The sequence below is a fragment of the Mastigoproctus giganteus genome, chromosome 4 (assembly GCF_048544385.1).
Source record: "Mastigoproctus giganteus isolate SK-2022 chromosome 4, ASM4854438v1, whole genome shotgun sequence".
NCBI lineage: Eukaryota > Metazoa > Arthropoda > Arachnida > Uropygi > Thelyphonidae > Mastigoproctus > Mastigoproctus giganteus.
The window spans coordinates 115,751,295-115,767,998 of NC_143578.1; the positions used below are offsets into that span (position 1 = coordinate 115,751,295).

The 16,704-nt window shown below is 37.3% G+C and overlaps 1 protein-coding gene across 3 annotated transcripts in view; it reads left to right on the forward strand.

Moving 5' to 3' along the window:
• LOC150087009 (leucine-rich repeat-containing protein 40-like) overlaps positions 1 to 16,704 on the forward strand; it is a 500,077-nt gene that overhangs the window by 249,951 nt on the left and 233,422 nt on the right. For all 3 annotated transcript variants that reach the window (XM_090372899.1, XM_090372898.1, XM_090372896.1), the window contains exons 6-7: positions 1,668 to 1,791; positions 15,215 to 15,357. In XM_090372899.1, the coding sequence (XP_090229025.1) occupies positions 1,668 to 1,791; positions 15,215 to 15,357 (267 nt within the window). The remainder of the gene's footprint in view (positions 1 to 1,667; positions 1,792 to 15,214; positions 15,358 to 16,704) is intronic.

The following is a 16,704-nucleotide window of genomic DNA, read 5'->3' on the forward strand; positions in this document are numbered from 1 at the left end:
CAGTGGTCATTCCCTGACCTTTCTGCATCTTCCGTATTTGGTGGTGACGGTCTCGAACCCTGGTCTAATCAAGAAGCGTGTGCTACGCACTGCTGCTCCTTCCCACCTGGCTACAGAGGTGCCCAATGAGATGTTATGCTAAACTATGTCGCACACAGACCTTTTTCAGAATGTCATCTCAAGTGAAGGAAAGCACATGAACAATATATGTAGATTTCTAAGTTCTGATATTAAATTCTACTCCTAAGTTAAGTATTCCATCTCATGTTTACAGTGCCAATTTCTCTCCTGGTGGCAGAAATTTGAACTAATTTTTTTCTTCTACAGATCGCTTCCCCATACCCTAAATGACATACCCACCGATTTTCACAGCGCAATCTCTAACTGTTTTGACACTAGGGTCTCCTGAATAGGGAAACTTATTTTATAACCAGCCGGTATATATGAACAGTTGGTTATATCACTGGCTATACAGCCTTAAAAACTCTATACTATACCCATATTGCTATCATTATACTCACTTTTATGCTTATTTTATATTTATATTGTTTTCATTTTATTTTCTTGTTTTGTACTCTTATAGTTTACTAACATTAAAATATTATTACTATCATGGGGGTTGAGTCATAAATTATGAATCTGAAATAAAATTTAGGGCTAAAGCCTTAAACCATGGTATTTACTGGACATACAAGGCCTGACATAGCTGAGTGGTCAGGACTGAGATTGCATAGCACGTGTTCCTTGAGTGGACCGGGTTCAAGCCCATGACTGCTAAATACGGTAAATATTTGTATTGAAGATTTAATGTAAACTCTACTGACCTGGTAGTCATGCCAGAGTATAAACAGAAAATTTAATTTAAGTTAGTGCAATGCATAAATTCTGTTGGTTCTGTAAATCACCAAAATTGGCGAAATGGCATCATTTTCGTTACATCTCATGTTGTGAATACCTTCACAACGGGTTGCCTGTCATTGTACTGCTTCAAATAAGTAATGCATTTTACTAATTTGTATGTCTAGAAAATTGTGGTTTGAGGCTGTAGTTCTAAATTTTATTTTAATCTTTAACTGTTTTATGCCATTTGGCATCTCTCATATTGGGGTGTTAACTTCATATCTGGGTTGTCAGTCACTATACCACCAGATATCTGCCAACCCACTGATCTGGGTGGTGGTATCCATTGAGAATAAATAACAATATAGTCTTCTCTAATGAGGAAGCATTTCTTATTTGAAGTAATACAAAAACAGGCAACTTGTTGTGAAGGTATTCACAATATGAGATAATGAAAACAATGTTACTCAACATGTGGATATATATATTAAATTGATTAATCCATTTTTGGCTTATTTAATATGTATAGGTTCATGTCGTTACTTATCATGGTCTAATATGTAGTATCAGTTATGTCTTCATTACCAGCTGGTGATATTTGCACATTTATAGTAGTATCAAATTTAGGAATCTAGATTTTCTACAAAGGTACTTTTATCGTGTAGTGTTCAGTTTCTACAATGGCTCTAGTGACTGCTACTAGAATAATTTCTGTTGCAATTTATAATTTCTGTAATAACATTATATTTTTGATATTATGATCCCTTTAAATTTATCCTATTTTATAGCTTGTTTTATTTATATTTATATATACTTTTTTTTTTAAGGATCTGTCTCATAACAGTTTACGCAGTCTTCCTCATAGTATTGGGTTTCTTTCTCGTATTGGAATATTTAATATAACAGATAATGGAATAATATCTTTGCCACAAGAAATTGGTGATATGGCAGGTGAGTCTATGGAAATACAATGTGGGACCATTTATCTGGCTACCCAGTATCCCGAATTTCCGAAAACCGGAAACCAATAAAGTGAAATATTTAAAAAGCTTATATTATCAGTATTTTCGCTCACAATCTTAGTGTTTTTAATAATTTTTATATTAACTTATTCATGTATTCATTCAGTAGATTCTCGATTTTCTGGGATGGATGGTAAAATAAAAATCCCAGATAATTGATTTCCTGGTTAATCCAAAAAGACAGTAAGTCCCCAACATACGTTCCAGGAATTCTTATGTAACTTGAGTTTTACGTAACTCGGGAATGACTAAAAAACATTGCTGCTCCTATATCTGTGATATGCCAAAATTACAAAAACTGCATAATATCCTCAGGTGAACGAAGAAAAATAGTTATATATTTTTAATTAATTCAATTAAAACCTTTATCTGGCGGAGAGCGGTGAATTTGCTGGAGTGGTACATAAGAAATGAAAACATTAAAGGAAGAAACTGTACAGTAAAAATTGATGTGTATTTCGTAGCCTTGGTTATCATAATTGAATTCGTTGGTGCCAATCACTTCGCTTCTCATAATCTGTCTTTCTCTTTTATTATTGTGTTCACTGTTGACACTGACAAATCTAAATTCCACGTGATCCTTGTTCATGTTTGACCGTTTTCAAACATCCTTATTTTAATTTTCTGATCCGAATCGATTACTTTCCTTTTTTTTTTTTTTTTTTTTTTTTTTGATAGATGTACTAGTACCACTGTCACTTATTCTTTTAGTTGGCACCATAATAACGGTTAAAATGAAATTTTCTGTAAAGAACTTCACAGGATTAAAGCGAAAACTCACTATCATCACCCCAAGCGAGCTCACATTTTACTAAAGCACATTTCTGGAGGTCACTGAGATAAAACAAAAACAATTTGCACTTTCTGGGTTATTGGGCTTTTCTGTTAGTGCAGTGGTTTCCAACCTTTTTTTAATAACGGCACCCCTAAGTAATTTATTTTATTTTGCGGCACCCCTACTCAAATTTTCTCAATATACAGGGTGTCAAAAATATTGGTACAAATGTTTAGGGGAGGTAGGTAACGTCTAAAGGAATGTGAATCGCATAGGAACCCATAACCGGAAACATCATCATAAATCAGTACACGGCGTGTTCATCAGTTCGCGAGAGGGAAAATTTCTGGTTTACTCATTCAAGCAGTAGTCGCCGCACGAAGAGCATGCATCGATATACGAACTGTGAGCTGGCAGATGTGCACCTAGTGTATGGATTAGCAGAGGGCAATGGACGAGCTGCTCAACGAATTTATGGAGAACGCTTCCCAGACAATGTACCGGACCACTGTTTTTTTGTTTGCACGTGTGCATCAAAATTTGTGCGATTATGGGTCATTTAGAGGTAACAGGAGTAGCGCGGGCAGACCATGTTCGACGCGAACTCCTGCCATGGAAGAAAATGTGTTGAATGCTGTCCAGAATAATCCTACTACCAGCACACGTGCCGTTGCCTCTGCCTTAGGAGTGTCTCGTTGCAGTGTACAGCATGTCTGGCACAACAATTCCTTACACCCCTTTCATCTTCAAAGGGTTCAGTTACTGCTCCCCCAAGATCATCCTGCACGTGTGGCTTTTGCGCAGTGGTTTCTCCAAGAAAGTGTTCAACAAGACTTGAATTTTCCAGCCTATGTTTTGTTCACGGATGAGGCTTATTTCACTCGGGAAGGCTTATTCAATCAGCACAATGCTCATGTGTGGGCTCACGACAACCCACACGGTGTGCGGCACAACATCGCTTCGCAATAAATGTGTGGGCAGGTATGGTTGGCCGACCGGGCTAGCCAGGTGGATAAAGTGCCTGCCTGGCAACCCAAAGGTCGCGGGTTCGAATCCCGTCTTGGGCTTGGATCAGAGTACTGCAAAACCTTGGGAGGTGCACTATGGCCACATAAGCCGATGCGCCAACAACTACCAAAAAAAAAAAAGGTATGGTTGGTGACTGCTTATCCGGCCCATACCTGTTACCATCCTGCATGAACTCCGCTAAATATCGGATCTTTCTTAAACAAGTTCTACCAGGGTTACTTGACGATGTTCCAGCAAATGTGAGACAACATTTGGTTTCAACATGACAGGCACCTGCCCATTATGGATGGTTTGTTCGTGACCATTTGAACAGGCGTTTTGGGCATCGATGGATTGGCCGTGGTGGACCCGTTGCCTGGCCCCCACGCTCACCTGATGTATCGAGCCTTGATTTCTTTCTGTGGGGACCCCTCAAATCTATCGTGTATGAATTGCCTGTGGAGACGGAAATGGATCTCGTCTGCGCTGCTGCCGCTACTGTCAAAGAAACTCCAGGTGTGTTCAACCGTGTCTGCCAATCCATGTTGCGTTGGTGTCACACATGCATCGCTTCTCATGGTGGAACCTTCAAGCATCTGTTGTAACATCATGAAATGCATCCATCTCGTACTCCATTGTTAATATTAGGTTAAATAAATGTTTGCCACTAATTACTGTCTTGTGTCATTTCTGCTTCTAGTGCCTCTGCTATTACTTTCCCGTGACGTTTCCGGTTATGGGTTCCTATGCGATTCACATTCCTTTAGTGTTACCTACCTCCCCTAAACGTTTGTACCAATATTTTTGAGACACCCTGTGTATATATATATATATATTTTTTTTTTAATATTATATATATATAATATTAAAAAATATATGTTATATTATATTTATTACAATAATATAATTATAAAAATTACATTTCATAATACAAATTATACAGGGTATCTCAAAAATACAAGGCATAACTTCAGGAATGAGTTCCTCATATGTAGACAATAAAAATATTTTATATCAACATAGTTCCAGAAAAGCTTGGTTTCCAAGTTTTGAAGGTTTGTCTATGACGCTTAACTGTTCATATCACCTTATAGTAATTGTTAAAAATGTCCACCTTCTGCCTGAATACAGGCCTCACATCGACGTCTCATGGACTCGCAAAGACGATGCCAAGTTCCTGGCTTGTTTCGTATTGTCCCATACATGCTGATTGTGAAAGTTTTGGATTCCGTCTCGTGTGAACTGTGCTTCATCTGTGAATATCACTAAGGCAGGAAAGTGAGAAGTTGTACCACACTGCTACAATAACCACTGGCAGAACATTACACGTGCAGGGTAATTTGCTGGTGACAAGGCCTGTACCCATTGCAGTTGGGATACAGTTGGTGTTCTCGCAACACTCTCCAAATAGTTGAACATTGAACAGCTAGTTGAATTGCTGTTCTGCGTGTGCTGATTCCAGGAGTGGCATGCATAACATCCAAAGTCTCCTCCTCTACTTCAGGAGTCGTAGATCTTGGTCGTCCTCTGTCGGTAGCACGAGGTGTAAAGGTCACATGTTCACAAAGGCAGCGATGGATACCTTTAAAACGTTTTCCTGTCTGGACGTCTTCGTTCTGGGAAGCTTTCGTGGTACAAACGACGAGCCTCCAGAACATTGCCGTCCGCCAAACCGTATATAAAGTGCATATCTCCTTGCTCCTGATTTGAGTACATGGTCGGAATGAAAAACCACCAGATTCTGTTAGTACCTTGTAATGAAGGAAATCACTTGCGGGAGATAAGACATTCCGGTTAATAACACGGGAACCAAGCATTTCTGGAACTATATTGATATAAAATATTTTTATTGTTTACATATGAGGAACTCATTCCTGAAGTTATGCCGTGTATTTTTGAGACACCCTGTATATATACAGTGTATAATTTTATTCTTTATATAGAGGTACTAAGTAAACATCAATTATAGATCACCACAAAATTAAAAAGATACTGTACACGTTTTTATTATGAAATAAACATATAAATTAAAAAATAATAAGTTTAAGTAACTTAAATCCAAATTATGTGGCACCCCTGGAACGTTGTTGCGGCACTCTAAGGTGCCGCGGCACCCAGGTTGAAAACCACTATGTTAGTGAATCTAATTATAAATGGGTAGTAAACTCGATCGTATTGCCTTTGCGATAATACCGATAGCTGGAATTCTGTGGGATTTTACATTATTAAGGTGAAATGTGTGTCTCCTTCACTGAAAGATTCAGTCATATAAAAACAATCTTCTCTTCATTCCTATTTTTAAGCTTGTTACTCCGTATTCCGCTTATGCAATTTGTGCTTGCCATGATCGCCATTATTGATTGCTTATTATTATTATCCTTTTTTAAATTTTACAATCCTAAAAAATAAAAATAAAAAATTGAATGAAAAACATTTTAATGTAAGTTCGAAGTTAGGTAAGTCGGGGACTTACTACAGTATATCCAAAAATGTTCAGCAACCTACATAAAAAAATATGGCGATCGATAAAAAACTTACCATGCACTACTCGCATGTCCAATACAATGCTTCCCTTTATTTTTTTTTTCAATGCCGATTTTAAATCCAATAGCTTCCCTTTATTTTTTATAATTTCACACATGGTTTGGTCACCAACATTATAATGGTTCTTTAGAGATTTAACGTATGCACTGTTTTCAAACTTTTGAATAATTTCAAGTTTTTATTTAATTGCAAGTGCAACTCATTTGAGTTACTCATCATTTTCACGATTTCTAAACAAAAAAAAATTTTCGTTATCTCTGACATAAATAATGAAACAAAATTTTTCTGTTTTCGGTGTGACGAAACGCAAGAATCGAAGCGACGGTGTAAAACAAACTAAACATTTGTTCTCTCTCTCTCTCTCTTTTTTTTTTTTTTTTTTTTTGTAGGATTGCAAGATAATAATCTCCCAACGACTTTATAACACACTGCTTATCGCTTATTTACAACTTGCAAAACATCTGTTTATACCTATTCTAGTTATTACTTGAATTTTTTATGATTTATGGTTGTTTTTTTTTTTTTTTAATTTGGAGTCTTGAAGTGTCCCGGTTAAATTGATCCCAGTAAATAGAGTCTGCTGTACAACTATTAACATTAGCATTAGTACAGGCATATGATGCAAGAAAGCAAGCTTATGCAGCATCAGCAAAAAAAAAAAAAAAAAAAAAAACACTTCACCCCTCCATTAGTTCCAGCTAAGCTGTAAATTTATTTAGGATATCAACTTCCACGAGGGATGGTAGTCTGTTCCACCAACCAACTACCCGATGGCTAAAGGCAAATTTCCGCACCTCTATTCTACATCTGTCTTTCCTCAATCTGAATTTATGCACTCTCAGTTGATTATTCTGAGCAAGAGGAAGAATCCCATCGGCATTGAGCATGCTCAAACCATTCAAGGCTTTATACACCTCTATCAGATCACCTCGCCGGTGCCTAGTCTCCAGACAGTGTAATTTGCAAAATTTAAGCCTTTCTTCGTAAGAGCAACCCTTTGTTCCATTCACTAATCTTGTTGCCCTTCTCTGTACTCGTTCCAGCAGCTCTACATCCTTCTTGAAATGAGGCCACACTTTGGGTACTGTATACAGTACCCAAAGTGTGGCCTAACCTTTGTCTTTATACCTATATACAGTACTCAAAGTGTGGGCTGACCATTGCCTTATACAAGGGAATAATCACCTCCTTATCCCTGCTAGAAAAAATTCCTGTATATCATTGACAAGACACCATGAGCTACTCTTGCAGCCCATCTGCACTGCTCAGAAAACTTCATATCTGCCTGCATGATTACCCCCAGGTCCTTTCCATTCTCTACTACTGTTAGTGTTGTACCTCAGAGTTGATACGTTGCTCTGGGGTTGCTGTTTCCCATACGTAGTACTTTACATTTGTTAATGTTAAACTTCATTTGCCACCTCTCAGCCCATCTGCTCAACCTTTCCACATCCTGTTGCAGCAGCATAGCGTCAGTCGTGTCCTTAACAACCCTGCCAACTTTTGTATCGTCTGCAAACTTGGACATTAAGCTTGATATACCATCATCAATATCATTTATGAATACAGAAAACAATAATGGACCCAACACTGAGCCCTGAGGGACTTCACTAATAACATTAGTCCATGATGAGCAGTGTCCATTGATTACTACGCTCTGTCTTCTCCCTCTCAACCACCCCTTTATCCATAGCAGCAATTTGCCTCCAATGCCACACTGCTCCAATTTGTGCAATCTTCCATGTGCAACAGTATCAAAAGCCTTTCTAAGATCCAAATATATAATATCAAAGTTATTCCCTGCATCCAGTTCTTATGTGACTGCATCATAGTATCCAATCAAATTGGTCAGACAAGACTTTCCCTTAACAAAACCATGCTGTGTCCGAGCTATAACTGAAATCTTGTCTAGATGATCCTGCAGTGCTTTAACCAGTGCCTCCATTAATTTTTCTGGAACAGAAGTTAAACTCACAGGTTTATAATTACTTTGATCCTCCTTTGTGAATTGGGATCACATTTGCACTTCTCCAGTCCATGGGTACCTCCCATGAGTCCATGGAATCTCTCATAATTATGGCTAAGGGTTTGCTTACTTCCTTTGCTGCCTCCAATAATATAACTGGATAGATTCCATCCACCCCAGGTGCCTTTCTTGTGTGTATCTGCAACAATTTCTCCTCCACTTTACAATCAGTTATTACAAGATTATCTAGCTTACTGCCTGAGTTGAATACACCTCTGGCATTCCCCTCCCCGAATAACCCCTCATTTGTGAATGTTGATGTAAAATATTCATTTAGTTTATTAGCTACCTGAGCAGGATCATCAACAGTTGAACCATCGACATTAAGTGGACCAATCTGATTCATCCCCTTCCTTCTAGAGTTTACATAAGTAAAGAACTCTGCTGTTTTTCTTTGCATCCTTTGCCAAAGATTTCTCATAATCTGTATTCGCCTGCCTAACCTCCTTTGTAACTTTGTTACCGATCAACTTATATCTATCATAGGCTTCTGTGTCACATGTTAATTTATATGTATCCCATGCATTTTTCTTCTCTGCCATATGTCTCATTAGTTCATCTGACATCCATTTAGGCCTAAACCTTGAACAATATTTCTTAGTTGGTATGTAAAGCCTAGTAACTTCCAAGATAAGTTCTTTGAATGCTTCCCATTTTGAATTTGGTAACATCATCAGTTGGTCCCACTGTATAGAATTTAAATACTGTCTCAGACCATCGTAGTTGCCTTTACGAAAGCAAAAACCTTTCCCTTTACCCCTGATGGTAATTACCTCTTAGAGTAAATCACACTTCAGCACACTGTGATCACTGCCACCTAGTGGTTCCTTTATCTGCAGATTCTTAATGCATGAAGAATCACTACTGATAATCAATTCAAGAGTATTACTCCCTCTAGTTGCCTCCTGAACATGCTGATGTAGAAAACAATCATCCAATAAATCCACAAAAGCCTTGCTAGTGTGTGAGTGACCAACCCACAAATTCCAGTCAGTATCTGGGAAATTAAAATCCCCCATTATAAGACTCTCTGATTTACTGGCCCACTCTATTTCCCTGTACAGTTTCTTATTATACTCATCAGAGTCATTAGGCCTATAGCACACTCCCACTCTCAATTTTGATCTCCCAATGCTTATGTCACACCAAACTGACTCGACACTGCACTGTCCAGCGATGTCGACTGGCTTCACTTCCTTTAATTTTATGTTCCTTAACTAATGGCATAACCCCTCCTCCCTTCCTATCGTGTCTATCCTTTCTGTACACATTGTACTCCCCAAATTCCAGTTCTGCATTCATTATATCTGTGTGAAACCACGTCTCTGATATCCCAACAATATCTTCCTTTGTTGTTTTGAGCAATACCTCAAATTCATCAAATTTATTTACCAAACTGCTAGCATTGGTGTACACGCAAGTATACATGCACCTGTTCCTATTCTTAGCTACCCTAACACAACCCATGTGTTTACTTGTACCGCAATGACTCCCAGCAGTGTGTGAAATATCCTGCATCTTGTTTTCCAGGCTGCTGCTCATTCCAATAGAAGCAGTGCACGAATCACTTTCACCTCTACCAGTGGCTACTGTTAATCTGTTAGTCCTTGTATCCCCCCAAGCTAGCAGTTTTTCGACCCACCTAACACTGCCTTGATAGCATCAGCAGATATTCTTGCACCCTTTCTATTTAAGTGTATCCCATCCCTGTAGAAGCAATCTCTCCTGTTAACAAGTACAGACCAGGCTGAAAAAAATTCTACTCCTTGAGTCTTGCAAAATGTTTCCAGGGCCGAATTGATTGACAAGACTCTCATCATATACTCCCTCCTATTTTGTCTGTGCAGTATTGCAGACACTTTCAAATTCAACCCGAATTCACGGCTTTTTTTCAACAGTGACCTGTACTCGTTAAGTAATTCTGCTGGTCTCCTACTCTTAATATCATTAGTGCCAACGTATGCAACTATATCACCTTTTGTGCCCTGAAAAGATGATATCCGCTCTACAACGTCATCAACCTTTGCCCCTGGCAGACATACCCTGGTCCTTTTCCACCTAACCTTTTTACAAAGCATGTTCCCCATTTCCCTGACAATAGAGTCACCAACAACTACTATTTCCTGTGGGACCAGCGCATTCTGCCTTGGGGTTTGCTGCTGTGTTGCATGATGACCAAGTGTAACCTCTGGCATTGATGTGGGCAGCTGAGAGCTTGATGGGCCCTCAGTTTAGAACCTTCGAGGGCATCCACCCTGTCCTTCAAGCTCTCATATAGCCCATAACAACGCTTAGTTGTCGCCTGATTTTGTTACATTCCTTGCATCGCTCACACACACAAAGACATCCCCCATGGCAATATCATATCCTGTACCTGATTGCTCCACAAACATCATGCAAGCAGTGTATTTTAAAAGGCTGTGATTCAGAGGGCAACTGCTCCCCTCATTTCTCCCCTGAGCCACATTTCTCCCATTAGCTTGAGCCTTTTGCTTTGCTGCTCTGGTCTGAATCATGATTTTGATTAAATTTCAATTTCAGTACAAAATTATAACCCTAAACTTGTATCCCAACACAGTTATAATGCTATATATATTTTCAGTATCGAGTATTATCGACTTGTTCCATTTGTATAACTTCCGTATCAAGTTATGTATTAACTAATTATGTTATGTTTGTAATCTAAGTCGTTATATGTATTTAGTTAAAAGTACAATTTAATTGACAATGAAGCTTAACAAAATTAATAGATTTTACTGATTAATTGACAATATTATATTATATACTGTACTATACTGAGCTTACGCTATCTAGTTTGCGATATAACGTTGCGTTGTATAACAATGGCGGCAAGTTACGAGCTGTAAATCTACCGACACTTAAGTATTAATTATCTTCCAAATCTTGCTGTCTCAATTCAGAATAAATTAAGGATCCTGATCAGGTCTATAAGCTACTTATAGAAAATAATTTGATGTAACAATTGGTCAATGAAGTGGCTAATTTTGGCTAAAAAACTTCTCGTTCAACGGAGCTGCAACTTGTAACACCTGAATTTGATAACCTTACCGATATTTTTATGCAATTACAAGGCCGAGTAAAGAATAAATACACCAGATTAAACAAAAAATCACAAAATGATGCTATCCTACTAAATTTAAATTAAAAGTTTTAGAAAAACAATAATTTCAAATCAATAAATAAGAAAATCCACTTAGCGGCTTTGAACACTTCTGACTTTTATATTAACTTAGTCATGTAATACATATACTGTATATACAAGGCCATAGTGAGGGCAGGGCAACCGAGGCACATGCCCCGGTTGCCCCATAAGAGGGCACCAAATGGAAATTTTATTATACACTATTTTACAGATAACTGAAAAAAAATTTGCTATCTGTGGAGTTGCGAGTATGAGAATATGCAATCACTTCCCATGGTCTAACTTATCATGGTCTAATATATGTTGTATTAAATAAGAACTAAAAATATTCATCTGCTATTAGGAAACAACCGACTGGCGATGTACGTACCCTGCAATATCGAACATGGCTGAAAGAAAAAGAAACTGCTTTAAAAGTCCTAAGAATATTAATATAAAAGTTATTTCTAAAAAAATACTTTTTAAAAATTCTTACTACTGTAGTTTTTAACTCTTTACTCATACCCATAGTCATTATGTCAAGAAGGCCTAGAGAGAAACCTCTGGGTGGTAAGACTAACAAAAGGAAGCACACACACATCTCTAAAAATCAAGGATAAGGTGGAGTTACTAAAACATCTGGACAAAGCTGCATCAGTCAAGTTTTTGTGTGATGAGTATGGTTTACGGAAAAGTGGCCCCCCGCATACTCCGATGCGTATGGTATTGGTTCATCTACCATCTAGGATTTGATGAAACAGAAAGAAAAACTGTTAAAAGTTTATGGTGATAGTGATTTACCCAACTTAAGCCTGACGTAGCCAAGTTGTCAGGAGCACGAGTGCAGTAGCACATGCTCTTTGAGTGAACCAGGGTTCAAACCCGTGACTGTTAAATATGATTAACGTTTGTATTGATTGAGATATTGTAAACTCCACTGACCTGGTGGTCGTGCCAGAGTATAAACAAGAAAATTTTTTTTTAAATAAAACTCAGAAAGACATTACACCAGACAAAGAATGTGGAAATAGACAAAGTGTTAATGGAATGGATCCGACAGCACCGAAGTGAAAAATACCCTCTCAATCATTCTATTATCATGGCCCAGGCAAAGCTTTTCCGTGAGTAGTTAGGCATAACAACACCCTGTGAGTATACGTCATGCTGGTATGCAAAATTTAAGAAATGTAATGGTCTTCGTATTTTGGCAGTGTGTGGTGAAAAAGCATCAGCTTATTATGATGCTGCAGAGGCATATTTGGATGAGCTTGCAAAATTAATTGATAATGGTAAGTTTACTGCAGAGCAGGTGTATAATGCTGACGAGACTTCTTTATATTGGAGGTATATTCCTAGAATAACCGTTGTTGCTCCCTAGGAATCAGCACCCAGTGGGTTTAAAGATGCAAAAGGAAGGATAACAGTTTTAGGTTGTGCAAATGCTGTGGGGTCACATAATATTAAACTGTTATTGGTAAAATTGGTAAATTTTATCAATAACGCTAGGTAAAAGCAAAGCAAAAATTTGTAAAAGCAAAAATCCAAGAGCTTTCAAAGGAGGAAGTGTCTTTCCAGTTATTTACAAGGCAAACAAACAAGCATGGATTACCAAACCAATCTTCCTTGATTGGTTTGAAAACCATTTTGTACCAGAGGCTAAAGCACATTGTACGTCTGCAGGGCTTCCCAGTGACAGCAAGATAATGTTAATTCTTGATAATTGTGCGGCACATCTTGATGCACAATTTCTTATCAAAGATAATGTGTTTGCCATATATCTGCCACCTAACTGTACATCCTTGATCCAGCCAATGGATCAAGGGATGCTGAGGTGATTCAAGGAAATCTATAAGAATGAATTCATGCATAGAATGCTCACAGAGTGCAACAAGGGTGTTAGAATAGAGACATTTCAAAAAGATTTTAATCTCAAGGATGCAGTCTGGATTTTTGCAAAAGCCTGGGACAGGGTTTGATGAAGGCACTTTAAAACATGGTTGGCATAATTTATGGAAAGAATCAGTCTTTGATGATGATCATGAACAAGAACATGATTTCATTGGATTTAGGGTGTCAAGAGAGAAGAAAATTGTCGATGACGATGAATTTTGCTTAAGGTTTTTCCTGTCCTGAGGCCCAGATGTTGGATTATGATGGAAGAGTGCCTCCATATTGATGATGATGCTCCAGTTACCCTCAGACTAACAGACAGTGAAATCTGTAACATGGTAATGAATGAAAATGAAGATAACGAGAGCAATGATGAGGAGTTGATGATACTGTTGAAGGAAGAATGATAAATCTTATGGAAGAATTGATGTGTGGAATGGAACAGAGGAGTTTTGCTACAGAGCATAACATAATGCCTTTTTATAAAATTCAAGAATTGCTTATAAAAGAAAGACCAAAATATCTAAAACAACCTAGTTTAAAGGATATATTTCAGAAACTGGCTTCCAAGGTAAATTCTACAGGCACGTGTACAACATCTATGCCTGAATCCCAACCTTCAACTTCTGGTGTGTCTATCCCATCCCATCAACTGCATCTTCCCAAAACTGTCAAGATATTTCTTCTGATGATGCCATGTAGTTGATATGAATCAACTCAGCTCAATAAATATTCATATTTTATTTTCTTGCATTTCTTGTGCTTTTTGTCCATTTTAGGTCTGGCTACCCGAATTCCAGAAAAAACCCCCCATCTGGCAACTCTCAGGTTATTGGATAGCCGGATAAATGGTCCCACACCACATTTAAAACTCATATGTATTATGAGTTTTGCAAAGCACTGGTATTAACATATAGTGATGATGTTTACACATAATCATTTTATTTCTAATTTTATTTAATACTCTTCTTTTTTTTTCAAAGTTTCAAAAGCATTGAAATTGGAAGCACACATAAAAATGTAAACATCATTATATATATATAAAATGATCTTTTCATATACAGTAAACGCTCGATTTAATGGAGTAATAGGGGACAAGGGGTGTCTGTTAATGCTGAAAGTTTATTAAATCAAATGTAACCTGGGTGGGGGCATTTTTTATTGTTCTTAATGTAAAAAAAAAGCTTTAATACAATATACAGTACTGTACAATATAAAATTATGTTGCAATTTGGTCTTTGATTTATGGATATCAGAAAGTTTTTTTTTTACGCTGTAAATTTCACAAACATGTGCTACTGAGACGCCTTGTTCTAATTTCTCATTAGGTATAATTTCTAGTGTGTTTAAGTCCACATTTAAGTTCACATGCTTTCTTTTAACTTCTCTATCACTTGATGCCATTTTAAATTGTAAGGATTGCAAAATTATTTAATAAATAAAGTCACAATTCAGAAATCACAGAAACACTCTGTATACAACCTGACCACATGATAGCTTGAGACAGACTGAGTGCCGAAACAAAGCGGGTCGGTAAACCTGCAGTTTAGTGTCCCGAGTCACGAGTTACCACCTGCTCTTATCTGTTATCTGGGAAAACAGTTATTTGAACACGTTTTCAGAAAGAATAAAAAACAATTTCCTGAATTTGATTATAAAAATAAAAGTAGGTGATTATCAAAACAATAATGGAAATAGGCAATAATTATTAATTTTTAATTAATAATAATACTGAAGTTTTGTATAACCTAAAAAAAAATAATATGGTCGAGATTAATATGTGCATTACTGTATTATTATTTGTCCGGTCCGTTAAATCCGAAATCTGTTATATCGTGGTCGGTTAAATTAAGGGTTTACTGTATAATGATGCTTCTAATTTTAATGCTTTTGAAACTTAGGAATAAAATATGTTTCAGTAGAACCCTGATTTTTTTAACCCAGATTATAATAACTTATTCATTTAGCTTTACGGAGATTTGAAGCAGCACATAATAAAATCAAAGAGCTACCTGAAGAAATTGGATATTTGAGTCGTTTGGAGCAGCTCTATATCCAGCACAACAAACTTGAGGAACTACCACCGTTTAAGAATTGCGAATCTCTAAAGGTGAACTATTGTTAAAACACATTAGTAGCTTATAAAATTATTGTATTTTAGTGAATGTTTTTTTTTTTTTTTTTTTTTTGTTATTATTCATTCCATGCAAATTCTCTTATTGATGTTTATTTTACGTTAGAAAAAACTCTGCTTGGTAGTTTTATATTACTGAAGAATGATTATATGCACTGCAGATAAATTAAAATCAGAAAAAATAATATTTCAACAGATGCTCTACCCTCATTCTTTGTACATTGCTATTCCAGCAATGTACAAAGAATGAAGTGCTATGAAATTCAAATTATTATTTTACAACATTAGAATTTTTGTCACTTATATCCATTCTGTTATTTGTCTGAGGGGTGTGTGTTCATGGGATGATATGCACATTGTGCAGACTGAAGAACCCAGAATAACTCATGGGGGCCCCTCTTCTGCCTCTGCTAGATTGTTAACTACAGTCTCAGTTGAAGAGGGCTCTAGAAATTCCTCCAGTCATTGACAGGAATCAAAGCCAGATTTCCCGAAATGAGTGGGATGGTGAACAGCTAAACTGCTCCTCATGGAGGTGTAAAGTAGTAAAGTGCTACAGCTGAAATTAACTGGACTTCTGATAGGCTGTTGCTTTCACTGGGCAGGCTCATACTCCTTCATATTCTGCAGCCAAGAAAGCTGCAGAATATGAAGTGGTCAGTCATTCAGCACAAACATCATGAGATCCACTAGGGGGACAATAGTGTCTGGTTGTTGTATGTTTGTGCTCCTTAAATTTTTCTTCATTTTTGTAAATAAAAGTGCAGTATTCAGTTCTTTTTAGTGTTGCCATATCAAGATCGATCCATGGAAATGCTGCTCGGTTGGAAAAATAATTCTGGAAGAGGCTGTATAATTGCCGGGGGCAAGCAGCAGTTCAAAGGCTTGCCAAGGCACTATCCCACCAGACGGTGTCGAAGGCTCTCTCGAAGTCTATGAAGATGGCCAATTTGAATTTTTCTTCAGAACTTTCAATATGTAAGACCAAATTGAAAAGAGCTTCTTTACACAACCTTCCATGGGTGAAGCCATACTGGCATGGTGAGACCAAATCATGCATCTGTAGCAGGGAGACTACACAGATGGATCTAAAACTGTAAAGCATGTTGGTGCAGCAGCAGTATTTCCTAACATCACCATGTCCAAAAAACTCCCCACTGAATGTAGCAGCTATACTACAGAACTCTGTGCTATCCACATAGCCTTAAACTACACACTCTTAAGAACCAGACTGCACAGTGTTATTTATACTGACTCTATTAGTGCTATCCAAGCTATACAACACAATACAAAGAATGATAACCCCCTTACTTAGACAGACTG